Raw genomic sequence first — 27,177 nt, 5'->3', positions numbered from 1 at the left:
ACAGAATTGTTGGCATTTTTGCTGATTTATTGAAAAAGAAAAACTGAAATATCACATAGTCCTAAGTATTCAGAGCCTTTGCTGTGACACTCATATATTTAACTCAGGTGCTGTCCATTTCTTCTGATCATCCTTGAGATGTTTCTACACCTTCATTTGAGTCCAGCTGTGTTTGATTATACTGATTGGACTTGATTAGGAAAGCCACACACCTGTCTATATAAGACCTTACAGCTCACAGTGCATGTCAGAGCAAATGAGAATCATGAGGTCAAAGGAACTGCCTGAAGAGCTCAGAGACAGAATTGTGGCAAGGCACAGATCTGACCAAGGTTACAAAAACATTCTGCTGCACTTAAGGATCCTAAGAGCTCAGTGGCCTCCATAATCCTTAAATGGAAGACGTTTGGGACGACCAGAACCCTTCCTAGAGCTGGCCGTCCGGCCAAACTGAGCTATCGGGGGAGAAGAGCCTTGGTGAGAGAGGTAAAGAAGAACCCAAAGATCACTGTGGCTGAGCTCCAGAGATGCAGTCGGGAGATGGGAGAAAGTTGTAGAAAGTCAACCATCACTGCAGCCCTCCACCAGTCGGGGCTTTATGGCAGAGTGGCCCGACGGAAGCCTCTCCTCAGTGCAAGACACATGAAAGCCCGCATGGAGTTTGCCAAGATGGTGAGAAATAAGATTCTCTGGTCTGATGAGACCAAGATAGAACTTTTGGCCTTAATTGTAAGCGGTATGTGTGGAGAAAACCAGGCACTGCTCATCACCTGTCCAATACAGTCCCAACAGTGAAGCATGGTGGTGGCAGCATCATGCTGTGGGGGTGTTTTTCAGCTGCAGGGACAGGACGACTGGTTGCAATCGAGGGAAAGATGAATGCCGCCAAGTACAGGGATATCCTGGACGAAAACCTTCTCCAGAGTGCTCAGGACCTCAGACTGGGCCGAAGGTTTACCTTCCAACAAGACAATGACCCTAAGCACACAGCTAAAATAACGAAGGAGTGGCTTCACAACAACTCCGTGACTGTTCTTGAATGGCCCAGCCAGAGCCCTGACTTAAACCCAATTGAGCATCTCTGGAGAGACCTAAAAATGGCTGTCCACCAACGTTTACCATCCAACCTGACAGAACTGGAGAGGATCTGCAAGGAGGAATGGCAGAGGATCCCCAAATCCAGGTGTGAAAAACTTGTTGCATCTTTCCCAAAAAGACTCATGGCTGTATTAGATCAAAAGGGTGCTTCTACTAAATACTGAGCAAAGGGTCTGAATACTTAGGACCATGTGATATTTCAGTTTTTCTTTTTTAATATATCTGCAAAAATGTCAACAATTCTGTGTTTTTCTGTCAATATGGGGTGCTGTGTGTACATTAATGAGGAAAAAAAAATGAACTTAAATGATTTTAGCAAATGGCTGCAATATAACAAAGAGTGAAAAATTTAAGGGGGTCTGAATACTTTCCGTACCCACTGTATGTTTTTCAGAACTGAAGTCAACATGTAGCTGGTCTTCTCTCTGTTCACCCACAGGTAGATGAAGTTTCCTCATGCATTACGGTTCAGATCACAGCCCAGTCTCTCCCAGCCATCTTTCAGAAGAGCAGGTTCTTCTTTGGCGTCTTTGCTTACGGTGAGCTCCACAATAGGAATGTCATATTCAGTGCTGCCGCAGAAGTACCACAGAAAGATGTGATCTCCACAAACTCCTGCATTCAGATCCCTGTTGACCACCTCATACCCAGCATCAGCCAGACCAGATTTCATCCTGTCAGTGAATGATAACTCGATCCTGGTCACAGGTCTGTTGCCACACTCTTTCTTGTACCAAAGAAGGACCTGGTTTCCACAAGTACCTTGATTGAGGTCAACATTGATGAACTGATAACCTTGAGCTTTTGAGCTTAACCTTGAGTTTTTCCTCTTCGTCCTTACAGGTGGAGACGTTGAGCTTGGTTATTTGCCCATTTCTTCTGTATTTTTGGCACTGAAGAAGTGGGTTAAAATTAAAAAAACAAAAAAACAAACAAAACAAAACTATAGTTAATTATTGCTTTTGTTATATGATTAGGAATTTCTATACATTTTGTAGTTATTTTAAAGTCTGACATGCATATAATTTTATTTCTTGGCTCGCCAATCTTTTTGTTATGAAATAACATGTTTTTAGATCTAATGTTATAAGCACTTCAGAAGTATTAATTAATGCAATGTGTGTGTGGAAGAAGACACTGCTGTTTCACTGAATATAGCAGAACAGATCTCTGAAGAACCTTCTGAAGAAGAATTACTGAAAAATGAATTGCCAGGTCGAATCAAATCAGTGCCAAAGGGAGGTGAGGAAGCTGATAAACTGGCAATGTGGGGGTGGAAAGAACAACTGTTAATTGTGCAAAAATGTATGATAATGATAAACTCAGGTGCTGTTCACATGCTTTATTTAATGTTCGCTGGAATCTTATCATATAATTTACTATGACACTGTGTCCTAACCAGACGTGATAAGTTTCCAGCGAACATTAAAGATTAAATTAAAGATTGTTTAATAAAGATTAAACATTAAACATTCTTCAGAACTTCAAAAGTAAACTTGCTGGTTTGTGTTGGGTGGAGCAGCTGAGAGGACTATATAAGCGAGAGCCCTGTGAAGGCTCTTCAAAGATCTCTTCTGCTCTCGTCAGTGAAACAGCAGTATCTTCTACAACATCTGGTGAGGCGATGATTTATTCATCTGAAAAAAATCTAGACAACAACCTTTTAACAATTAGTATTTTCTTACTTTGAAATATAAGTAGGAAAGTTTAATAAATTTAACATTTTAAATAAATATAAATAATTCCTAATAATGTTGAGTAAATGTTGGCATTGCATTAATATTTTTGAAGTGCTTATAACATTAGATCTAAAAACATGTTATTTCATAACAAAAAGATTGTTGAGCTAATAAATAAAATTACATGCATGTCAGACTACTAAATAAAAAGATAACTACAAAATGAATTTAAATTCCTAATCATATTACAAAAGCAATAATTAACTATAGTTTTTGTGTTTGTTTTTTCTTCAGCGGCACAAATACAGAAGAAAACAAAATGGCAAATGCACAGCCAATAACCAAGCTCGAAGTCTCCACCAGTAAGAAAGAATCGGAAGATCTCTCATCTCAAGGTTATCAGTTCATCAATGTTGACCTCAATGAAGGTGCTGGTGGAAACCAGATCTTTCTTTGGTACAAGAAAGAGTCTGGCAAAAGACCAGTGACCAGGATCGAGTTCTCATTCACTGACAAGATGAAATCTGGTCTGGCTGATGCTGGGTATGAGGTCATCAACAGGGATCTGAATGCAGGAGCTTGTGGAGATCACATCTTCCTCTGGTACTTTTACGGCAGCACTGAATATGACATGCCTATTGTGGACCTCAAGGTAACCAAGGCCGCCAAAGAAGAACCTCCTCTTATAAAAGGTGGCTGGGAGAGACTGGGCTGTGATCTGAACCGTAATGCATCAAGAACCATCATCTACCTGTGGGTGAAGAGAGAGAAGACCAGCTACATACAGGAGATCGCAGGAACTGTTGACTTCTCTTCTGACAAGCAGATGTTTGATGAGGGCTACACTCGTGTGTGTGAAGACACCAATCGAAACGCTAATGGAAAAAACTTCGTCTTCCTCTGGTATCGCCGCACAACCGATAAGAGCAAGGCTCTCACTGATCTCAACGTATCCACCTCCCACCAGGACGAATCAAAGCTTCAGATCGAAGGCTATGAAAAGCTCAGTGTTGATCTTAATGAAGGAACCAGTGGAAAAGCTGTCTACCTATGGTACAGGAAAGAGGAAGGTCAATCGATCCAGGCCATGGTTCTGCTGATCAACAGTGACGCCTGGAAAGAGTATCCAGGAGCTGGTGTCAACTTTATCAAGAAAAATCTGAATGAGGGCAACCCTAACTGTGCAATGTACATGGCCTACAAGTAAAATCCCAGAATCATGCTGCCATCACAGGATCTTCTTCAGTTTTCTCATTATTAGATCTATGTGGCTATAACTATAAGCATATCTGTTTCTAATGCATGATTTTAATGTCAATCTTTAAAGCACATTGTGACTGTGGCTGTTGTACTACACTCAACCACACATTTCATTTGGCCTCTGTGTTTATGTTGTAATGAATTATGAAATAAAGTCAACTTTAATCACAATGAATGCTTTGGTGAGGTTTTTTGGTCTCATTTATACATTATACTGTATACACTGTCCCATCATTACATTTAGTTTAGTTTAGTGTATTTGTTTACAGGGGCAATGCACATTAATAGACACGGCTGTAAATGTGCCAGAATTAGGTAAAAATTATATTTTTCATCTGCAGACCCTTGAGAGAATGTTAAAAAGTCACCCTAAAAACAAAAACAAGCATCTTGTATAAACACACATCAAAAAAATCAAATACTAAAACAAAACAAAAATACAAATACACGATTACACACGGAAATCATGCTAAAACACAACAACAGGAAATTAAAACAAAATATTGTTTTAGATACAAGGTAAGAGAGATAGTGACAGGAGAAAGTAACACAAAGAAAAACACATGCTAATGAATTAACTACTAAAAAAATTCAATATTATAAATAGTCTTATTTGGTGTGAATTCCAAAAAAGTATGATGGTATCACAGGAAAACTGTAAAAAAAAACAAACAAAAAAAAAACTTCTTCATTGTTTGGTAATTGATGTTGGTATATTAGGAGTTTCTGTTGCTTTATGTACACACTTGAGAACAAATGAGTGCTTGAAATTATATGGAGATAGGATTGTAGCAAAATACCAAATAAATAGATTATGATCCACAAATAAATGTGAAGATATTCACAAAAAAATAATCATATACACAAATGAACAGAATGAGATCCACAAATATATGTTAGGAGTTTCACAAAAATTAATTAAATTCACAAATAAATAAAATGAGATTTGCTAATAAAAAACATATTCACAAATATGTTTTTATGTCACAAGCACAACTCTGCCTGCATTTATTTGTGAATCATGTGTGCATTTGTGCACTTGTGAATTGCTTTCTGTGCATTTGTGAATCGCCTCACGCATTTGTGGATTCTGACACAATTCTAGCGTCAGGATCTCAGACAAATCCACAAATAGGTCGACTCCACCCACCGACTAATCAAGCCAATCAGATAACGGCCACGTGGCGCTGACCAATCGCAGCACACTCTCGCTACAACCAATCACGTTTTGCTTTACAATCGGGGGCGGGAACAGACTCTGAAGGAGCTCCTTGCTAATGCTATTCCACCATGGGCGTTTATTCGAATTGAGCTGAAGTGCTGTTTGTGTGATTAAAACACCCCATTTACAAAATGTAACAGATTTTATTGTGATTGATCTTTTAATTTGTTTTGTACATATTTTTGTGGGTGTAATTATATATAAGGTCTGTATTATCCATCTTACAAAGGGACTTGTGTGTCATGCACATTATTACAGTTCATCTGAGTTTTCTTACCGATAGAAAGTTTACCAGTTTGTTAATTAAGCAACCCTGAAAAGGCATCAGCTCGTACAGTGATTGTCTAGAGTTAAAAAACTGACATTTCATGGTAGGTATAAATGCGGGACATTTTCTCAATATGCGACGTGCGGGACAAGGAGTCAAAATGCTGTGCCGTACAACGCAAAGTGGGACGGGTGGTCACCCTAGTTAGTATCCTACCTTCCCCCATGGCCGATCACAAAGCAACTCTTTTTTAATCCCTTCTATCCTTAGCTCTCTCTTCTTCAAGTCCTCGAACTTAACTCTTCTTTGCTTAAGCATGACCAATTGAGAAAAAATATTTTATTTTTGATTGAGTATTACTGGATCAAAGCACAAAAGGAAAATAAATACAGCCTTAATTGGGAGCTTGTTAAACACGAAATTGGCAAATGTGCTAGAAACTTCGGCAGCCATCAAACTAAACTTAAAAAATATGAAGAGGAGACTGTCATTTCCAAAATAATGACTCTCTGTGGTAAAATGCAGGATGGTCTGTCAGGAGCTGAGTTGGTAGAACTTACTGATCTACAAACTCAATTAGACTCAATATATACATTTAAGGCAGAAGGCTCTTTTATTCGCTCTAGAAGAAGATGGCTAGAGCAAAGTACAGCATATTTCTTCAGAATGGAAAAGAATAATTATAGAAGTTTAACTATTAATTCTTTAAATATCAACGGTACTGTTATTTCTGATCCTAAGGAAATTGGCACATTTTGTGCAAGCTTCTATTCTAATCTTTACCAATCCAAATACTGCAAGGACTCAGCTCTGTCCTTTTTCCAGTCTTTGAAGGATGTTAGGACATTATCTACAGAGGTGTAAAAAGTACTCAAAAATGTTACTCAAGTGAAAGTACAAGTACTGAGTGAAAATTTTACTCAATTAAAAGTAAAAGTATCTGGCCAGAATCATACTTGAGTAAACGTAAAAAAAGTACTACATTAAAATTGTACTTGAGTATTAAAAAAGTAAAAGTAACAGCAAGAATGAAAACTAGAGATTATTTTTTAAGCTTTTAATCTCTAAAAACATGTTGAATGAACCACATACAAATTTAATTATCAAACTATAAGACTACTACCTAATGCCAGTATGCAACATGCTACTCAAAGTTGCAAAACCTCGGATTTCACTTAAGCAGAAGCTGATTTTCAAAATTGTGAGTGTCAAGCCCAGCTCTTTTGGGTCTAAAAATCAATCCTGCAGTGCCTGAAACACTGATGTCTGAAACACAGGCCAGATATCCATCCAACTCTTTGCTGGCTTCATGTGTTGTCCGTTTCAAAGAAGCGAAAAAATCTTCATCATCAGATGAACTGTTGGCCACGGGTGCTCTTGATTCTGTGGCTGATTTTTGACTTCCTCCATTTTCTTCCACTGACTGTATTAATTCAGTGTTTATAAGTCTAATACTAATACTAGATCTTTTAAAGAGTTTTAACCCAAACTGACTGAGAGCAAAAAGGTTTTGTGAAAAAGTTTTTTTTTAACAAAGCAGCTGATATTGCCATAGAAACTAGTGGACAGCCAAGTCGCCTTCACCCCAAAATGGTCAAGGTGCTGTGCATTGTGGTAATTGATGCAACATGACGTCACTTCCAAAGGACCAATGAACATGTCTGACCAATTTTATGGAATGTGAAAATTAATCTCATTGAATAAATAACCATTAAATTAAACTGGTCATAAGCGCAATTCAATTGGTTTGGTAATAGCAAGGGAAAATAGAATGAAGTGATCTCCAAAAAATAAGTACTTTTTGACTGTAAATAAAATTGTAAGGAGTAAAAAGTAGTCTTTTTTCTCAAAAAATGTAATCAAGTAAAAGTAAAAGTATTGATTTTTAAATGTACTCAAGTAAAGTAAAAATCCCACAAAATAATACTTAAGTACAGTAATCAAGTAAAATTACTCAAGTACTTTACACCTCTGATTATCTAATGAAGATAAGATCGCCTGCGATAAAGATATATCCATTGATATTAAGTAATGGAGTCTTTTGAAGCTCTTAAAGGGATAGTTCACCCAAAAATGAAAATTTGATGTTTATCTGCTTACCCCCAGAGCATCCAAGATATAGGTGTCTTTGTTTCTTAGTAAAACACAAATGATGATTTTGTCAGTGGTATAATGCAAGTCAGCGGGAACTTGGACTATAAGAGTAAATAAAACACGACAGACAAATCCAAATTAAACCCTGCGGCTCGTGACGACACATTGATGTCCTAAGACACGAAACGATCGGTTTGTGCGAGAAACCGAACAGTATTTATATCATTTTTTACCTCTGATACACCACTATGTCCAACTGCATTCATCACTCGATTCGTTTGGTCTGATCGCGCTCTGACAGCGGAAGTGATGTCTCGCGCATATACTTCAATGAGTGTCAGACATCACTGCCGCTGTCAGAGCGCGATCAGACATCACTAAAGGAGTCATGAACGCAGTTGGACATAGTGGTGTATTAGAGGTAAAAAATGATATAAATACTGTTTGGTTTCTCGCACAAACCGATCTTTTCGTGTCTTAAGACATCAATGTGTCGTCACGAGCCGCAGGGTTTAATTTGGATTTATAGTCCAAGTTCCCGCTGACTTGCATTATACCATTGATAGACGGCAGCGGTTGCAGTTAAAAATCATCATTTGTGTTCTACTGAAGAAACAAAGACACCTACATCTTGGATGCTCTGGGGGTAAGTAGATAAACATCAAATTTTCATTTTTGGGTGAACTATCCCTTTAAGAACAATAAGTCCCCGGCACAGATGGGCCGACAGCCGAACTTTACAAACACTTTTCCCTAGAGTTAGCACCTTTCTTGCTTAAGACATATTTGGAGAGTATTGCTTCTGAAACACTTCCACCTACTTTATCACAGGGATTACTTACTTTAATACCTAAACCTAAGAAAGACATTCTGTTGATTGATAACTGGCGTCCAATCTGTTTGTTAAATTGTGATTATAAGATATTATTAGCTTTGTTACTGGCTAAAAGACTGAAACGTGTTCTGGGTACAATAATAGAAGAAACTCAGTCAGGTTTTATTCCTAACAGGCATATTATATACTAATAATATATGCCTAGTTTTAGATTTGTTAGACTATGATGATCTGATTAGCGATGAAAGTTTAATTATTTTTTTTTAGACTTTTATAAAGCCTTCGATTCCCTGATGATGACATGATTTTATTTTACAATCCCTGTATAAATTTGGTTTTGGTGATTTCTTTTGCAAAATTGTCTGAACTTTTTTTGCAACTGCTCAATTAATCTTAAATCTGGCACTTCTCCCAGATTTAATGTGTTTAGAGGGGTTCGCCAGGGTTGTCCGGTATCGCCTTACTTGTTCTTACTAGCTGCTCAGCTCCTTACTTCTTCTCTGTTGAGTAGTCATCTAAAAGGTATTAATATAGCTGAAACAGATTCTTATAACCCAATTAGCCGACGACACTACACTCTTTTTAAAAAATGACTCACAGATCCCTATCGCTCTTGATCTAATTAAACTATTCTCTAAAGCTTCCGGTTTATTTTTGAATTTAAATAAATGTGAACTCCTTCCCTTAAAGTCTTGTTCTGCTTCTTTCCTGCATAGTATTCCGGTTAAGACCGAAGTGTGTTATTTGGGTGTGATTGTTTGTAAAGATGTTAATATGAGAGGAAAGTTAAACTTTGATCCAGTAATTACTAAAGCTAAGAAAAAATTTAACTCCTGGCTCCAAAGGGACTTATCTTTACGGGGAAGGGCTCTCCTCGCTAAAGCTGAAGGTGCTTCTCTATTGACCTACACTGCTCTTTCCTTGTATGTAGATAAGTCAATTTGTGTGAAGGTTGATAGAATGCTCTTTGACTTTTTATGGAAACACAAGAGACATTACTTAAAAAAATCTGTTGTCATAAATAGCTTTGATAAGGGAGGTCTTAACTTTCTTGACTTCGCTTCTTTAAATAATACGTTTAAGATCAACTGGTTGAGGCGATTTCTGATTCTGATTCCATATGGAACACTATTCCTAACTATATCTTTTCTAAAGTCGGTGGTCTTCCCTTTCTCTTAGTATGTAACTACAAGATTTCTAAATTGCCCATCAAATTATCAAATTTCCATAAACAGATGCTTTTGGCTTGGCATTTAATTTACAAACATAATTTTAGTCCCCACAGGTATTTTATTTGGAATAACCATGATATTTTTTTCCAGATTGGTTTACTAATAATATTCTTTTGGTTTCTCAACTTCTAAATTCAAATGGTCTTTTGTGTTCTTATTCTGAATTTTTAGCTAAATATTGTATTTGCCATAGTGATGGATGCTATCCCCAGTGGAGCTATTGCTCTTTTAAAAAACTCAGGAGACTCTTCACCTTTTTTTACCTCTTGGGCTCATCCTTGTGAGACAGATATAGGGAAGGTTTGTTTTTTGTCCAGTCCTTCTCTCAGGAATAGAAGGATTAGACAACTCTTTCAGAACGATATCATCACTGTCCCTTCTGTAATATCTTATTGGAGTAATTGTTTTAATAATATTCCTTGTGTCTTGAGTCCTGGTAAGGCTGAACCATGTTCTTTTCCATTTAATAAACAGGAATGTTGACAGGTGGGGTTTTAATGCTCCTAAAAATCAAGGCGGCAAAAGAACAGAAAGCAGTCTTTAATTTGGCTTGTTAGTGCTGTAACAATAGATGTATTTATTAGTCAATTACTGTAACCTGGAAGGACCCTTTGAAATCTTCTACCAAGGAGTTGTGGACATGATGGGCAGCAAAAGACAAAAACAAAACATAAATTTCTAGAAAACAATGTAAAATGTTACTAGAGCGGTGCTTTCATTATTATAGTCAGGCTGTCAGTTTATGAATAAAGTGTGGGCTTTTTAAATCATTTTGCACGGGTCAGAGCAGACATAAAGGCAATATATTTTTTGTTTAAAAACTGCAATGATGTGTGAATGATCAGAAGTAAAGGTAAACTATCTGTAATACCAATTTGTAGCCACTAGATGCCTGTATATCTCTCTATATAAATATATGCAGGGCTCTTTTTGTTCTCTTCTGTCTTTCGGTTTCTTTCTAAAGCTCTCTGCTATTGCAAACTGTTTTAACTTTTAATCCATAAAACGTACTAGTATCTATTTTCATGCTACTAGTGCTTAATTTTTAGATACTAGAATCTATTCCATTAATTACTAGTACTCATTCATTAGCTACTAGTGCTTATTCTTTAGATACTAGTACCTTTTGAAAAGATACTATAGTACTTAATCATTAGAGATTTGTTGGATACTAGTACCTATTCATATACTTTATTATAATTCAAACTATTTAATATATATATATATATATATATAAAATTCATTAACTTGTGCTTATTTTTGTTACTAGTAAAATTTTAGATCAAAGATATGCTTATAGATACTAGTATTATTTCAATAATCAATATGCAAATAATATGTTGAATATTAATGAACCAACATCATATAAAAGAGAGATGACACAGGAAACAGAATACAATGATGAGTAGAATTGTTTTGGGCTTTTGACTAAACCGCAAGACGGCGAGATGCACTGTTACACACAGAGAGGCGTTTCAGATAGCGAACAAACTCCGAACTGATTCCTCTTTCGCAACTACTTGCTCTTGGATGGACACATACACACACAAAATTAGGTCAAAAGACCAGTCTTGGCAAGTATTCTCGTAAACACAGTCGGTTATGTCTCAAGACAAAGAGAACAAGAGAAGGATGTCTGTCATTATTTTGTATCTGTGCATTCGGTCTTAAAGTGACAGCAGCCTATAAATACTTGCTGTTGTCTATATACCGTTAAAGGAACACTCCACTTTTTTTGAAAATAGCCTCGTTTTCCAACTCCCCTACACTGTTAAATGTCGCTGTAGATTTTGCAGCACAGTACTGTAAAAACCTACAGTACAGTACCATATTTCTATATTACAGTAAAATACTGTAATTTATATTGCATTCTGGGTAATTTTGATTGAGCGGGAATATTTTACAGTACATTTTAGTGTTGCTGTAACCCTGCTGTAACCTGGCTGTAATATACCAGGCAATAATACAGGATTGCTGTAAATAACGCGCCACCTGACGTCACATCACACAGACAGAAGAACACGGCCGCTGGTGACTGGAGAAGCAGAACGGTGTATTTCTGGAAGTTTGGTAAGTTAATTTTACTATTAGGTTTTTACAAAGTGTATCGTTTTTATTCTGGAATGAAACTGCACATTTAGCCAGCGAATGTTGCTAGCTGTAGTCGAAAACACCGTTATTAGATGTGTACGCGCTGTTTTGCCCCGCTGCTCTCCTGACATTTTAAAATCTAACTCAGTGAATTAGCTTCGGGTTTATTTCTACCAAACTCGATGTCGATGATTGTTGAAACCGTGGAAAGACGAACCGAAACGGGTTTGGTGAGTTTTAATTTGGTTCTGTCGAGTTTGAACGAAGTTTGTTTTACTAATGCGCGCGAGGTTGGAATCTGCTGGGAGATCGATAGACGGCCGTTTGTGTTTAAACAAAAAGGATCTTAAAAAAAAGTATATTCCTGTGGGGATCCTTTCCATAATGTTGTCCGATTCGAGCCTGTCAGTGAGAAAAACAAGCACTTTTATAGTCGTACACTGACGGTGCACACAAGCTCAAACGTATTATATTTGCCGTCCACTGACGGCTGCAGCGGCCGCGGTCTTCAGTTAACGTTAGTGCTTAGGCACAAAAACATGGAAAAAGATGGCCCAGATCGAAAATATTTAAGTTTCACTTGAAACGTACTGTAAATGGGTGGTTTGGGGTCAGAGAGATTGGCTATTGTTAACTTGGCCAGATTATTACTGCATCTATTTGGGCAAGAAGACCCTGTTCTGTAGCATAGTGACTGTAATGACAATAAACGATTATGATTATAAAAAAAATATGAATTGGGGTATAAATTACCTTTATCACCGTTTATAATTATCTATTAGACAACAAAGGAAGTATAATGCATGCCATGGCAATATATTCAGCAAGGTCAAGGATAATATTTTACTAACCTAGATGTATTATTGAAGTAGGCCTATATGAAATGCATGTGGCAACAGTGTATGTGTTAGCCTATCCCCAACAAGCAACATCAATGAATAAACATTTATTTTGATTTCTTCCAGCAGTGTGGTCCACTTGTCTTTGCATCCTGGGAAGTGCATTGCTTTCACAAGGAAGCGTATGTGTAAGTATTAGCCATAATAATACAACCTTTTACACTTTAAAAATAAGTTGCATTTTGTTTTGCTACAGAATTTTCATTTGACATTTCTATCTTACACTGTCTGTTCATCTTTATTGGTGCTGTGGATAACAGTTTTTGTAATACGTGTATTTGTGTTTGTGCCTTGACTTTGTTACAGTTTTGGCATTGAAGGGAAGAAATGTACTGCCCGACAGGGAGTGAGCAGAAGACCAGGACGGTGGTGCAGAGTGATGGCCATCAACCAACATGTCAACAGCTTCGTTCGGTCCTTTGTGTTTAAATGGAAGACTTCACACTGAGGGACTGTGGCCTGTTTGCAGCCATCCACGTGCCCTTCAGTTAGGGGTGAATCTTGTGGGACACTTGTTGTTTTTGCTCACTTTTTAAGATAAATCAAATTTCTGATGCACTGTACCAAGACCGTTGCTGATGGGGCGAAAGATGGTGACAATTTTGAAATGTTTAAATATATTGATTGAATAAAAATACATTTTTTTAAATTTACTCTGGTTTGCCTTTTGATTTGTAATGTTATTCTGTAGTATAGTACTATTGTAATATTACTAACTATAGTATGTATATACTATTCTAACCTATGTATTATATAATTATATATTTTATCATTATTAGCAATGATTATAAGTAATATTTATCAGTGAAATAACTATATGATACAATATAGTAAAATACAGTAAAAATTGATCAAATTACAAAATACTGTAAAAATACAGTAAAATACTGTTATGTAGTTATACAGTACTGTTCTTTGTACTGTAAAATTGCATTACAGTACATTGCTGTAAAGCGAAATACAGTACATTGCTGGCAACCCTGCTGCCAGTACTGTACTGTAAAAATACAGGGAAATTGTTAACAGTGTAGAGTTAAACAGATGAGTTTTTCCGATTTTGAATCCATTCAGCTGATCTCCAGATCTGGCGGTATGGAGGACCAGGGGTGCCACTTAAAAATAAAAAGAAGAATCAATTAATTAATTTAATAATTCAAACATAAAAATGTATATAAATGATTCACTTTTTATATGGGCAAATTAATAGACATATTTAAAGTTGTTTATTTAATTCCTGTTTTTAAATGTAGTTTAATAAAACAATAAAACAATAAATTTTAAAAATCTTTTTTGAACATATAAATAAATAGACAAATTTGAAATGGGATATTTAATTCATTTTTTAAAACGTAGATCAATAAAACAAAAAGTTCACTAGTAAATCATTTTAAATGCGCATTTAAATCGCTTTTTTAAAAATAATTTGGCAAATGCTTTTCTTTCTCTATTTACCAATTGCTTTTCTTTGTCGGTTTGCCAAGTGCTTTTCTTTATCCATTTGTCAATCGAGTGGTAAAATGCCATTGGACAGTACAAACGTGGGAGCAACCAATCAACTTTCCCCTCAATTTGAAGAGCCAATCCTCTCTCACTTGTAACACTCACTGTCATTGGACAGTTAGTACGGTGACCGGGAGGGGACATGTCGGTTCATTTAGTTTTGTCATATAACATATAAACTCGTGGAAACATGATAATATGTCGTGGCCAAAGATATTAATTAGTGGGAACGGCCACGAGATCGTTTTGTCGAGGTAATGATATCCTTATGTCGTGGCCTCGAGATCATATGGTGAGGGAACAATATATTTTTCTCATGGCCACGAGTTAAATGTGTAAACAACCTGCGCAACCATAGCAACCTGGAATTATCAGAAATGGACTGTAACGAATGGAGACTCAGGCGGGAGATCCAACTACAGCATTTATTTACAAGTGAGAGTGGTCGTACAGGCAGGGTCAAAACAGGAACAAACAGGAACAGTAAGGAACAGGCAGAATCGTAGTCAGGGTACAGGCAGTAGATCGAGGCAGGCGGATATCACATACAGAACGGTATACCAGGCAAGGGTCAGGACAGGCAGCAACGGGTCAAGAAACAGGAACAGGCAGCAACGGTAACAGACAGGCAGACAGGAATATAAACGCTCGGAGATGATACACTGGGTAATCAAGACTTCGCCGTGAAGTGGTGTGTGTGTGAGTCCTTTATAGTCCTGGTAATGAGTATCAGCTGGGTGTGGTGATTAGTGTGGAGTGTGCATGGCTGTATGTGGCAATAGGTGATTGGTGGAGTGAGTGCATGTGACTGACAGGGAGGATTATGGGAAATGGAGTCCGGAGTGAACAGGAACAGACTGTGATCGTGACATAACGCCCCCCTCCCGGAAGGCGCGTCCTCGCGACGTAAAGGAACAGCTAGGGAGGGGGGGGTGGGTGCATTGGAGATCTAACAGCAGCCGGGAACGGGATCTCCAATGCAGCCCCAGGAACACAGGCAGCCACGGTGGGTCAGGTGGCTCGGGCGGCCACGGCAGGTCGGGTGGTTCAGGCAACCACGGCAGGTCAGGTGGCTCGGACAGCCACGGCAGGTCAGGTGGCTCGGACGGCCACAGCAGGTCAGGCGGCTTGGACGGCCACGGCAGGTCAGGCGGCTTGGACGGCCACGGCAGGTCAGGCGGCTTGGACGGCCACGGCAGGTCAGGCGGCTTGGACGGCCACGGCAGGTCAGGCGGCTCGGACGGCCACGGCAGGTCAGGCGGCTTGGGCAGCCACGGCAGGTTAGAGTCCATGGGTGACCCCAGCGGGTCAGAGTCTATACATGGCCCTAGTGGCCTACAGTCCATGAATGGCCATAGTAGTTCAGGGGCCCTTAATGGCCATGGTTGAGCAGGGTCCCCACCCACAAGCTCCCCACCCCTAGGTATACTGCCCCCCCCCAAAAAGTTCTTGGGGAACTCAGCGGGGCCCGTCGCAGGTTCGTGGGTAAGGAGTTCGGGTGGCGCCGGCAGGGCCAGGCGTATGGGTGAAGCCGGCAGGGCTGGAAGCGTGGGTGGCGCCGGCAGGGCTGGAAGCTTGGGTGAAGCCGGCAGGGCTGGAAGCTTGGGTGGCGCCGGCAGGGCTGGAAGCGTGGGTGGCGCCGGCAGGGCTGGAAGCGTGGGTGGCGCCGGCAGGGCTGGAAGCTTGGGTGGCGCCGGCCGGGCTGGAAGCTTGGGTGGCGCCGGCAGGGCTGGAAGCTTGGGTGAAGCCGGCAGGGCTGGAAGCGTGGGTGGCGCCGGCAGGGCTGGAAGCGTGGGTGGCGCCGGCAGGGCTGGAAGCGTGGGTGGCGCCGGCAGGGCTGGAAGCGTGGGTGGCGCCGGCAGGGCTGGAAGCTTGGGTGGCGCCGGCAGGGCTGGAAGCTTGGGTGGCGCCGGCAGGGCTGGAAGCGTGGGTGGCGCCGGCCGGGCTGGAAGCTTGGGTGGCGCCGGCAGGGCGAGGAGCTCAGGTGGCGCTGGCAGGGCGAGGAGCTCAGGTGGCGCTGGCAGGGCAAGACGCTTGATGGGCGCTGGCAGGGCAAGGAATTCAGGTGGCGCCGGTAGGGCAAGGAGCCTGGGCGGCGCATGCAGAGTCAGTAGTTTGGGCGGAGTAAGAGAGGCCTTTGGAGTGGTCTCCAGGTCCACAGCGCCCTCCTGAAGGACGTCTGCGTCTTGAGGAGAGGAGGACGTCTTCTTCTTCCTCCTCCTCCTCCTCCTCTGAGAGTGAGGCGATGGTTCACCAGCTGGAGCGGTCTCTGGAGTGGACTCAGTGGCTGGAACGCCCCCTACAAACTTCAGCACCGCAGGGGCAGCCATCTTGCCCGTGGGCACTGGCAAAGCAGGCATTGCGTCCAGAGCGCTTGAGTCCATAGCAACCGGTGAACTTGAGAGCGTTGAAACAGATGAACTTGAGAGCGTTGAAACTGATGAACTTGAAAGCGAAGCGGCCGGCGGGCTTGAGAGCGTAGCGGCCGGCGGGCTTGAGAGCGTAGCGGCCGGCGGGCTTGAGAGCGTAGCGGCCGGTGGGCTTGAGAACGAAGCAGCCACCGGGCTTGAGTGCGAAGCGGCCGGTTGATACCTTGGAATGCCAGCCGCTCGCGCTGAAATCAGCGGTGGGTCAACCACACTGGAACGTAATCCTTGCCGTTCTCTGACTGATCTAGAGACGTGACGTGGCTCTGGGCGATCAGCGGCGACGTGACATTGCTCTGGGTGATCAGCGAAGGCGTGACGTTGCTCTGGGCGATCAGTGGTGACGTGACTCATTGTTGCGGCCGCCATTTTGTGAGTGTCATCTGGCGCGGCGGCCATTACACACCCAAACGAGGAATCGCGTTCCTCCGCGATACCCACAGTAAATGGAGATCCACTCAGTAGCAACGCCAGTTCTATATACTGTTCTAAAGTCCCATTTGGCTTATGTATTGGCATAATAGAGCTGAGCGGTTCAGACAGTCCCCCGCGAAAGAATGTCATAAGAAATAACTCAAAGCATGTTAACGGAGCCAGTTCAATAAAGTCCAAAACATAATCTTCAATGGATCTGTCTCCTTGACGGAGACCGATCAACTGGGCGGATGGATTCATAAGGGTAATGACAGGAACACTCACGAAAGCTGCTGGATCTGTGTTGGCGAAGTCTTCTGTAACGAATGGAGACTCAGGCGGGAGATCCAACTGCAGCATTTATTTACAAGTGAGAGTGGTCGTACAGGCAGGGTCAAAACAGGAACAAACAGGAACAGTAAGGAACAGGCAGAATCGTAGTCAGGGTACAGGCAGTAGATCGAGGCAGGCGGATATCACATACAGAACGGTATACCAGGCAAGGGTCAGGACAGGCAGCAACGGGTCAAGAAACAGGAACAGGCAGCAACGGTAACAGACAGGCAGACAGGAATATAAACGCTCGGAGATGATACACTGGGTAATCAAGACTTCGCCGTGAAGTGGTGTGTGTGTGAGTCCTTTATAGTCCTGGTAATGAGTATCAGCTGGGTGTGGTGATTAGTGTGGAGTGTGCATGGCTGTATGTGGCAACAGATGATTGGTGGAGTGAGTGCATGTGACTGACAGGGAGGATTATGGGAAATGGAGTCCGGAGTGAACAGGAACAGACTGTGATCGTGACATGGACAATACCATAGTAATATTTTTAATTAAGAAAAAGAATGGAATTAAGAAATTATTATATTAACATAGTGCATATTATATTGTATTGCGCGCGATGTTGCAGACAGCATTCTTTTAAATCCATTCACTTATCGTTTATTTTTTATTTAATATTTTTATATTATTAGTTACATCTGTATATTCAGGGTGCGATTTGTGATAAAAACAGAGGGGGGGGGTGTTTTGAAAAGTTTTTTTTTTGTTAAAAACCACAGTGGAGCTATACTATTTTTGGCAGCTGTTACAGAAACATTTTTACAAAACAAATCTGCTTTAACTTTGAGATTTGAAGTATTAGATATAGCTTAGATATTTGCAGCACTACAATGACACTAATAATTCTTAATTTCTGATAGAAATGCAAAATCAATCGGTAGTTATTAATAGAATAAGGAGACACAACCCTTTACATTCAATCGGGTTTGGTCCCATTAGTTTATACACGTTTAACTCAGATTTCATTAGATAGAATATAAGCTGTGCTGTACGCAGGGTTTAATAATTACAGAGGTCAGAAAATGTAGTTTACTAGGGGGGGGTACGGGGGCATGCTCCCCCGAGAAAATTTAGATTTCCCTGGTGTACATATGTGCATTTTTAGGACGTTTTACGGCCAACAAATGGGATAACAATAGCTTTAAAACCATGTCAACAAATACATGCATGCAAGCAAATTCATCAGTGTTAAATTTCAAGTGTTAAGCCAATTCAGAGTAAAGTGTTGAAGATATAGTGTAAAATTTAGAGAAATTAACACTATCAGTGTTAAAAGCTTGTTTGCTTCAGTGTAATCACAGAGTTACAGGTATCCAACACCACTTCAGTATTATTTGCAACATCCGGGCATTTATTCAGCGATCTCGCCGAAAAAAATTTCCAGACGCCATTTTCTCGTGCCATGCGGAGGATGAGAAACGACAACTGGTGAGTTAAAGCTACTTTAAAGTTTGCATTTAACGGACATTTTATATCAAAATTATTAATTTAGTGTTAGTTTTTAAGATTTTTACATATGGGGATATATTAACGCGCAAATGATTTATTTGTCCTTGTTCGTTGCACAGGCGCGCCATCTGAAGCGGTTTTAAATATTGCTCCTGTCGGTTATAACTATGAAGTGTCTCAAGGAAAACGTTTTACTCTGTGCTTGCATTGTACGGCTCTTTTTGTGCAAACCTGATGAAATTTATCGGAGTAGTTGATATGGTAGGTGTTTCGAACATACGGCCCGCAGACAGAGCATAGCCCACGGAGCAGAGCCCTTTTTCAACGGCTCTGCCACAGAGGCGTCCAATCCGGCCTGAGGGATGATTCCAACAATAATATAAAATTACAGTTATTTGAGACACAATTTTATATCACTCGCTTTCATCTCGAGTAAGAGATTTTAAAGTTTTAGTGGGCTATTTCTGGGGTTTTGTTTATAATTGTGTAATATCGCGTGCAACGTTATATCTAACGTTATTCAGAAACGTCAACATTAATCGCTTATTATCATTGAAGATACGTGTCACATAAACTAATAAAATAACTCTGATGTCGTTTACTTTATGTTAACAATAAATATGATGTACGTTCTCTTGTGTAGGAATCAACCGGATCACGAGACACTAACATTACTTTTAAACTTTTCTTCTTCAGGTAAGTAATTTGTTTTTTATCTGTAAAGTTGCCATGAGGCTAACATAACCTTGTGAAGTTAGATATTTAATAATTGTGTCTTAAAGTCCTAAAAAAGAATATGATTAATATGAATTCTGCATGTATTGTAAAAGTATTTATTATATATATATAAATCTTGTGAATATCTTTCATAAAAGGGATTTATTTTCTTTCTTTTTTTTTTTTTTTTTGGTAAGTGCATTTGTTAAACAGGGTAGAAAGATATTGCTGTCATCCTTAGAAGTTGACTGGTGATCATCACCCATCCACAATCCTTCCTGATGAATCACACACCATCCTCAGAGTGTTTCCAAGGCTGCTGGACACTAAAGATCTGGTAAGTATTGGCATCCTTTTTTTTCAATTACAATTAATATTTCTGATCTTAGTATATGATTGTCAGAAATATGAATTAAAGTTTCTGTTTCTGCAGATAGCTCAAGGTTTTAGCCTCCTCTTTGGTCCACAAACAGCTGTCAAACTGCTGGAGAAGTGGCCTACATTCTATAAGGAAAAGGTGATCAGAGAAGCAGAGAACCTTGACCTTACTACCACCTCAGTGCTTCAGTTTGCTGAAGTCTGCCAGGAATCAGTACCATGATAAATCTTCAGAGGTATTCATTTCACAGCACTCATGCGACAACAACACAAAAAAGGGAGGGGGAAAAAAATCACTTTTTTGATTTTTGTTTCTTTTTAGAGTGGGACAGTGAGATGACATATTTTCTGCTGCTTCTAAATATCCTGCCACTACAACCTTTAAAAAATAAAAAAACTGAAGATCAGCGCAGCTCGGGCCATGGACCATCTAGCTGTATTTCACAAGGTATGTGCCAGGCTACAGTTTGTAATTTTTAGTGGGTAGCACAAACTACATGGTTTCCACGGGGCACTGAAAAGAATTAAAAGTCATTAAATGAATTTCACGAAAAAAAAAGGCCTTAAAATTAATGACTTTTAATTTTATTTAAAGGGTTAGTTCGCTCAAAAATGAAAATAATGTCATTTATTACTCACCCTCATATTGTTTCACACCCATAAGACCTTCGTTCATTTTCGGAACACAAATTAAGATATTTTTGATGAAATTCGATGGCTCAGTGAGGCCTCTATTGAGAGCAAAGCCACCGAACCTCTCAAGATCTATAAAGGTACTAAAAACATATTTAAAACAGTTAATGTGACTACAGTGGTTCTACCTTAATATTATAAAGCGACGAGAATAATAACACAAAATAATGTCTGTGACAAGCAGGGTGGGGCATTTTACAAAAGTAACGGACGACTGTCGCCCACACAAACATAATAAAACATAACTTAAAGTCCAGACCTAGTCCTCTCTCGTCCTTCACTGTCGTCGCTCCTCCTTTTATGCTTCCGGAGCTCCTTGGTGAGAGATAAGAGACCAGTGCAACGTGCAGCTGACGCTCAATATCACTCACATCGCATCGTTCCCTCACGACTCTCGCCCCACCCTGCTTGTCACAATGACTTTTCAACAATATCTAGTGATGGCCAATTTCAAAACACTGCTTCGTTTCATATCAGTGGTTCAGATCACGTGTCAAACTGCAGAAATCACATGACTTTGGCTCTTTAAAGGTCCCGTTCTTCGTGATCCCATGTTTCAAACTTTAGTTAGTGTGTAATGTTGTTGTTAGAGTATAAATAAAATCTGTAAAATTTTAAAGCTCAAAGTTCAATGCCAAGCGAGATATTTTATTTAACAGAAGTCGCCTACATCGAACGGCCAGTTTGGACTACATCCCTCTACTTCCTTCTTTAATGACGTCACTAAAACAGTTTTTTGACTAACCTCCGCCCACAGGAATACACAAGAGTTGCGTTTGTAGAGTGTGTTTGTCGCCATGTCGTCGAAACGCTGTTATTTTCATCCCGCAGTCCAATCACCGGGTCTGATTCCGGCTCAAATTGATAGAAAGAAAAAAAAAAAGATTTGAAGCAGTGCTTCGAAATCACCCATCTCTAGATATTGTTGAAAAGTTTTTTTTTTGTTGTTGTTTTATATTTTTTAGATGGAAGAAGGCAGTTTTACAGATACTAGAAACATGACTTTCAAATGAAAGATTGGTATCAAAGAGCACACCCAGGTTCCTAACTGAGGACGAAGATTTAATGGAGCACCCGTCAAGTGTTAGAGAGTATTCAAGGTTTTTTCGTGAGGAAGTTTTTGGTCCAAAGATTAGGATATCAGTTTTTTCTGAATTTAATAATAAGAAATTTCTTGTCATCCAGTTTTTAAATGTCAGCTATGCATTCTGTTAGTTTTGTGAATTTGTAGGTTTCGTCAGGGCGCGAGGAAATATAGAGCTGAGTATCGTCAGCGTAGCAGTGAAAACTAACACCATGCTTCCTAATTATCTCTCCTAAGGGCATCACCGGGTCTGATTCCGTCTCAAATTGATAGGGTAAAATTAAAGACATGTTTACAATAACACTGAGCGCGTGCATCTCCACGTTATGGTAAGAGGCGTGACCTTTCCGGGCAAGGAGCACTAAACTGCTGTCGAATCACAACACAGGAACCGCTGGCACAATCAGAACTCGTTACGTGTTTCTGAAGGAGGGATTCATAGAACAAGGAAGTCATCAGACCGTTTTTATGACAGTGGAAACAGCGGTATACAGATAAGTAAATTATGTGAAAAATACTGTGTTTTTTTACACGCGAAACATATTATATTGCACACTATAAACACAAACAAAGCTTCAAAAAACCACGAAAAACGGGACCTTTAAACCGCTGATTCGAAAAAAAAAAGATTTGAAGCAGTGCTTCGAAATCACCCATCTCTAGATATTGTTGAAAAGTTTTTTTTTTTTTGTTTTTTGGTGCACAAAAAAATATTCTCGTGGCTTTATAATATTAAGGTAGAACCACTGTACTCACATGAACTGATATAAATACGTTTTTAGTGTCTTTCTGGATCTTGAAAAGTTTGGTGGCTTTGCTCTCAATGGAGGCCTTATGGAGCCATCGGATTTAATCAAAAATAACTTAATTTGTGTTTCGAAGATGAACAAAAGTCTTACGGTGTAGAACGACATGAGGGTCAAGTCAAGTCAAGTCAAATTTATTTATATAGCGCTTGGTAATTTACAATTGGTAATTGTTTCAAAGCAGCTTTACATATTAGAAGCACAGAAAAAAGAGAAGTGGTTAAAAATAAGCTGTACAAGCAAGCGTGGTAATATGTAACATGTACAAGATGGTGCTACATTAAGCCAATGTCGGCTGACTCCCAGGGGTGGAAAAAACCCCCTAGGAGAAAAACCCAGCGTGCTAACACTGGGAAAAAAGTCCTAGGAGGGAAAAAACCCCTTGGAAGATATATATAACATATGTAAATGGATATGGAGATCAAAATCTGAATTATACATTTTTATTATAGAGATTAAAAATAGATTATATATAAATATATGTAAGCGGATACGGAGATTAAAAATCTGAATTATAGATGTAGCCAGAACTGGATCTGTAGGCCCATTGTCTCTTGGGCTACGTTGTAGTCAGGTCCAGACACAGGTTCTCCATCTGATCTGGATACGGCCTGGATCCAGCACCCGGCAAACCTCAGGATAAGCAGAGAGACTGATATTAGCGTAGATGCCATTCTTATTCTGATGTACAGGTATATCTAGTGTTATAGGAAATGTTCTCGGTTCCGGCCGACCTAATTATTGCAGCGTAACAATCCTTTAACGGATTTGAAAAATGTTAATGTATTGATAATGTGTTATGTGTATGCAAGAGCAAAGAGATGTGTTTTTAGTCTATATTTAAACTGACAGAGTGTGTCTGCTTCCCGAACAATGCTAGGAAGATTGTTCCAGAGTTTAGGTGCTAAATAGGAAAAGGATCTGCCGCCTTCAGTTGATTTTGATATTCTGGGTATTATCAACTGGCCTGAATTCTGAGATCGCAATAGACGTGAAGGAATATAATGCACCAAGAGCTCGCTTAGATATTGGGGAGCTAAACCATTTAGAGCTTTATAAGTAAGTAGCAAGATTTTAAAATCTATACGATGTTTAATAGGGAGCCAATGTAATGTTGACAGAACTGGGCTAATATGGTCATACTTTCTGGTTCTAGGAAGAACTCTAGCTGCCGCATTTTGGACCAACTGTAGTCTGTTTAAAAGCTGAGCAGAACAACCACCCAGTAGAGCGTTACAGTAATCTAGTCTTGAGGTCATGAATGCATGAACCAACTGTTCCGCATTTGTCATTGAGAGCATATGTCGTAATTTAGATATATTTTTTAGATGGAAGAAGGCGGTTTTACAGATACTAGAAACATGACTTTCAAATGAAAGATTGGTATCAAAGAGCACACCCAGGTTCCTAACTGAGGACGAAGATTTAATGGAGCACCCGTCAAGTGTTAGAGAGTATTCAAGGTTTTTTCGTGAGGAAGTTTTTGGTCCAAAGATTAGGATATCAGTTTTTTTCTGAATTTAATAATAAGAAATTTCTTGTCATCCAGTTTTTAATATCAGCTATGCATTCTGTTAGTTTTGTGAATTTGTAGGTTTCGTCAGGGCGCGAGGAAATATAGAGCTGAGTATCGTCAGCGTAGCAGTGAAAACTAACACCATGCTTCCTAATTATCTCTCCTAAGGGCAGCATGTACAGAGTGAAAAGCAACGGTCCTAGTACTGAGCCTTGCGGTACTCCATATTGAACTTGTGATCGATACGACATCTCTTCATTAACTACTACAGACTGATAACAGTCAGATAAGTAAGATTTGAACCATGCCAAAGCAATTCCACTAATGCCAATATAGTTTTCAAGTCTTTTTAAAAGAATGTTGTGATCGATAGTGTCAAAAGCAGCACTGAGATCTAATAACACTAATAGAGAAATACAGCCACGATTGGATGATAGGAGTAGATCGTTTGTAACTCTAACGAGAGCAGTCTCAGTATTATGGTATGGTCTAAATCCTGACTGGAAATCCTCACAGATTCCATTTCTTTCTAAAAAGGAGCACAGTTGTGTTGAAACTGCCTTTTCTAGTATCTTTGACAGAAAAGGTAGATTCGAGATTGGCCTGTAATTTACTAAATCTCTCGGATCTAGTTGAGGTTTTTTAATAAGAGGTTTAATAATAGCCTGCTTAAAAGTTTTTGGCACGTATCCTAGTGTTAAAGATGAATTAATTATATCAAGAAGTGGACCTACGACCTCTGGAAGCATTTCTTTCAGTAGTTTAGTCGGCATTGGGTCTAACATACATGTTGTTGATTTTGATGATTTGATAAGTTTAGATAATTCTTCCTCTCCTATAGCGGCGAATGATTCTAGTTTTACCTCAGGGACACTACAGTGCACTGTCTGAAGCGAAACTGTAGACGGTTGCATGTTTATAATTTTCTCTCTAATATTGTCAATCTTGCAAGTAAAGAAGTTCATAAAGTCATTACTGCTGTGCTCTTTGGAAACGTCAGCAGTTGAATCTCTGTTTCTAGTTAATTTAGCCACTGTGTCAAATAAATACCTAGGATTATGTTTGTTTTCTATTAAGAGATTTGAAAAATAAGTAGATCTAGCATTTCTTATAGCCGTTCTGTACTCAATCATTTTTTCTTTCCACGAAAGGCGAAAAACTTCTAGTTTTGTTTTCTTCCAACTACGTTCAGCTTTTCTCACAGCTCGTTTTAGAGCCTGAGTGTGATCATCATACCACGGCGTTGGATTAGTTTCCTTAATCTTCTTTAGACGTAAAGGAGCGACTGCATCTAATGTGCTGGAAAAGAGAGAGCCAATAGTTTCTGTTGCAGCATCGAGTTCTTCTAAGTTGTCAGGTATACTAAGGCGATGAAACTGCTCGGGGAGATTATTTATAAAGCAATCTTTAGTGGTAGAAGTGATGGTTCTACCATATTTATGGCTGGGTGGTGGTTTTGTAGCCTTGGCTAACTGTATTATACACGAGACTAAATAATGATCTGATATATCATCGCTCTGCTGTAGAATTTCAACAGCATCAATATCAATTCCATGCGACAGTATTAGATCTAAGGTATGATTACGACAATGAGTGGGTCCTGACACGTGTTGTCTAACTCCAATAGAGTTTAAAATGTCTGCAAATGCCAATCCAAATGCGTCTTTATTATTATCTACATGGATATTAAAATCACCAACAACAAGGACTTTATCCGCAGCAGTACTAACTCTGATAGAAAATCAGCAAATTCTTTGATAAAGTCAGTATGGTGCCCTGGTGGCCTGTATACAGTAGCCAGCACAAATGTCAACTTACATAATGTTACATAAAGCACCATCACTTCAAAGGAATTATATTTGAAATTCTTTTGAATGATTCTGAATATATTACTATAAATTACAGCAACACCTCCCCCTTTGCCTTTCTGTCGAGGATTGTGTCGATAGTCATAACCTTGAGGACTAGACTCATTTAAAATAATGTAATCGTCTGGTTTTAGCCAGGTTTCTGTCAAACACAGCAAGTGTAGTTTATTGTCTGTGATAATTTCATTTACAATAAGTGCTTTTGAAGAAATAGATCTAATATTCAGTAACCCAAGCTTTATCATTTGTTTATCTGATTTATCTGTGATTTTCATTTTTTGAACATCAATTAAATTTTTACCCTTAACACTCTGAGGTCTAAAAACGCGCCGGCGCGTTTTGCAGTTTTTTTTTCACATTGCAGCAAAACAGACTTAAAATACTCCGTCATTTTTTATCATAGAGACGTAAGTAATATATCAATTGAAACTATAGAATGTCTTCTTTTTTTTGTGTACACTCACAATCAAAATAAAACTTTGTGCTTTTTAAAAATAAATAAAATATACAGGGTGTGCTGTCCTGCCATCTCCGTCTCTGCAAACATCATTCTAAAACGTCACTAAAAGTAACTAAAATTGACGGCTTATACATGCTACATGGACATGAGAGATATGTCTTTGCAAAGCTTTAAGTGTCTACTTTTAAATGAAACAAATAAATTCTAAAAAAAATATTCTCCCTTTATGTAATCAGTATAAAAGTAAAGAGAGGTACTGTTTCTCCTGTCTTACCTAATTATCTTTAATGTGTGCCCGCCCACGCGCAGAGCGCTCTATTCATAAGATAATGTGCTGAGGCGATCTATGCAAACTGTAAACGCCCCTAACAGCGTCTTAAAAAGCATCAAGTTTCATCAGATTCATTCGCTTTCCTGCGCGTTTGGAAGATGGCACGCTACTCAGGTGAGCAGGCTCTTCAGTGGTCCTGGACAGTGAGGAAGAGTTCACATTTCCTCGGAAGAAGAACACGACTCTGACGATGAACGTCTGTATTTTGAAGAGCGACTTGATCCAGCTGAAGATACAGTTTCTGATGAGTAAGTGATTTAGTTTTACTTAAATTATTTGACGTGTTTTTTCTATATAAGCGTACATATATATTTGCCTTATATTTACATCTAGGCCTATCTATATAACTCTATATAACTTTATCTCATAAAAATGCTTATAAATAGAATGCTTTTCTGTTGATATACTTAAATTATTTGACGTGTTTTTTTTATATAAGCGTGCATATATATTTGCCTTATATTTACATCTATCTATATAACTTTATCTCATAAAAATGCTTATAAATAGAATGC

At 39.2% G+C, this 27,177-nt stretch overlaps 1 protein-coding gene across 1 annotated transcript; it reads left to right on the top strand.

Moving 5' to 3' along the window:
* Positions 1-2,649: 2,649 nt before the first annotated feature.
* LOC125267394 lies at positions 2,650-4,212 on the top strand. Its single transcript, XM_048188973.1, has 2 exons — positions 2,650-2,714; positions 3,072-4,212. Exon 2 carries the CDS (start codon positions 3,097-3,099, stop codon positions 3,982-3,984), a length of 888 nt encoding a protein of 295 aa, XP_048044930.1. The 5' UTR covers positions 2,650-2,714; positions 3,072-3,096; the 3' UTR covers positions 3,985-4,212.
* Positions 4,213-27,177: the final 22,965 nt, after the last annotated feature.

The sequence above is a fragment of the Megalobrama amblycephala genome, linkage group LG4 (assembly GCF_018812025.1).
Source record: "Megalobrama amblycephala isolate DHTTF-2021 linkage group LG4, ASM1881202v1, whole genome shotgun sequence".
NCBI classification, from domain to species: domain Eukaryota; kingdom Metazoa; phylum Chordata; class Actinopteri; order Cypriniformes; family Xenocyprididae; genus Megalobrama; species Megalobrama amblycephala.
The sequence above is the reverse complement of the archived record's forward strand: the minus strand, read 5'-3'. Positions and strand labels throughout refer to the sequence as shown.

What these genes read in the sequence shown, in the direction of transcription:
- LOC125267394 (XM_048188973.1), top strand. Translation starts at nt 3,097, where the DNA reads ATGGCAAATGCACAGCCAATAACCAAGCTCGAAGTCTCCACCAGTAAG.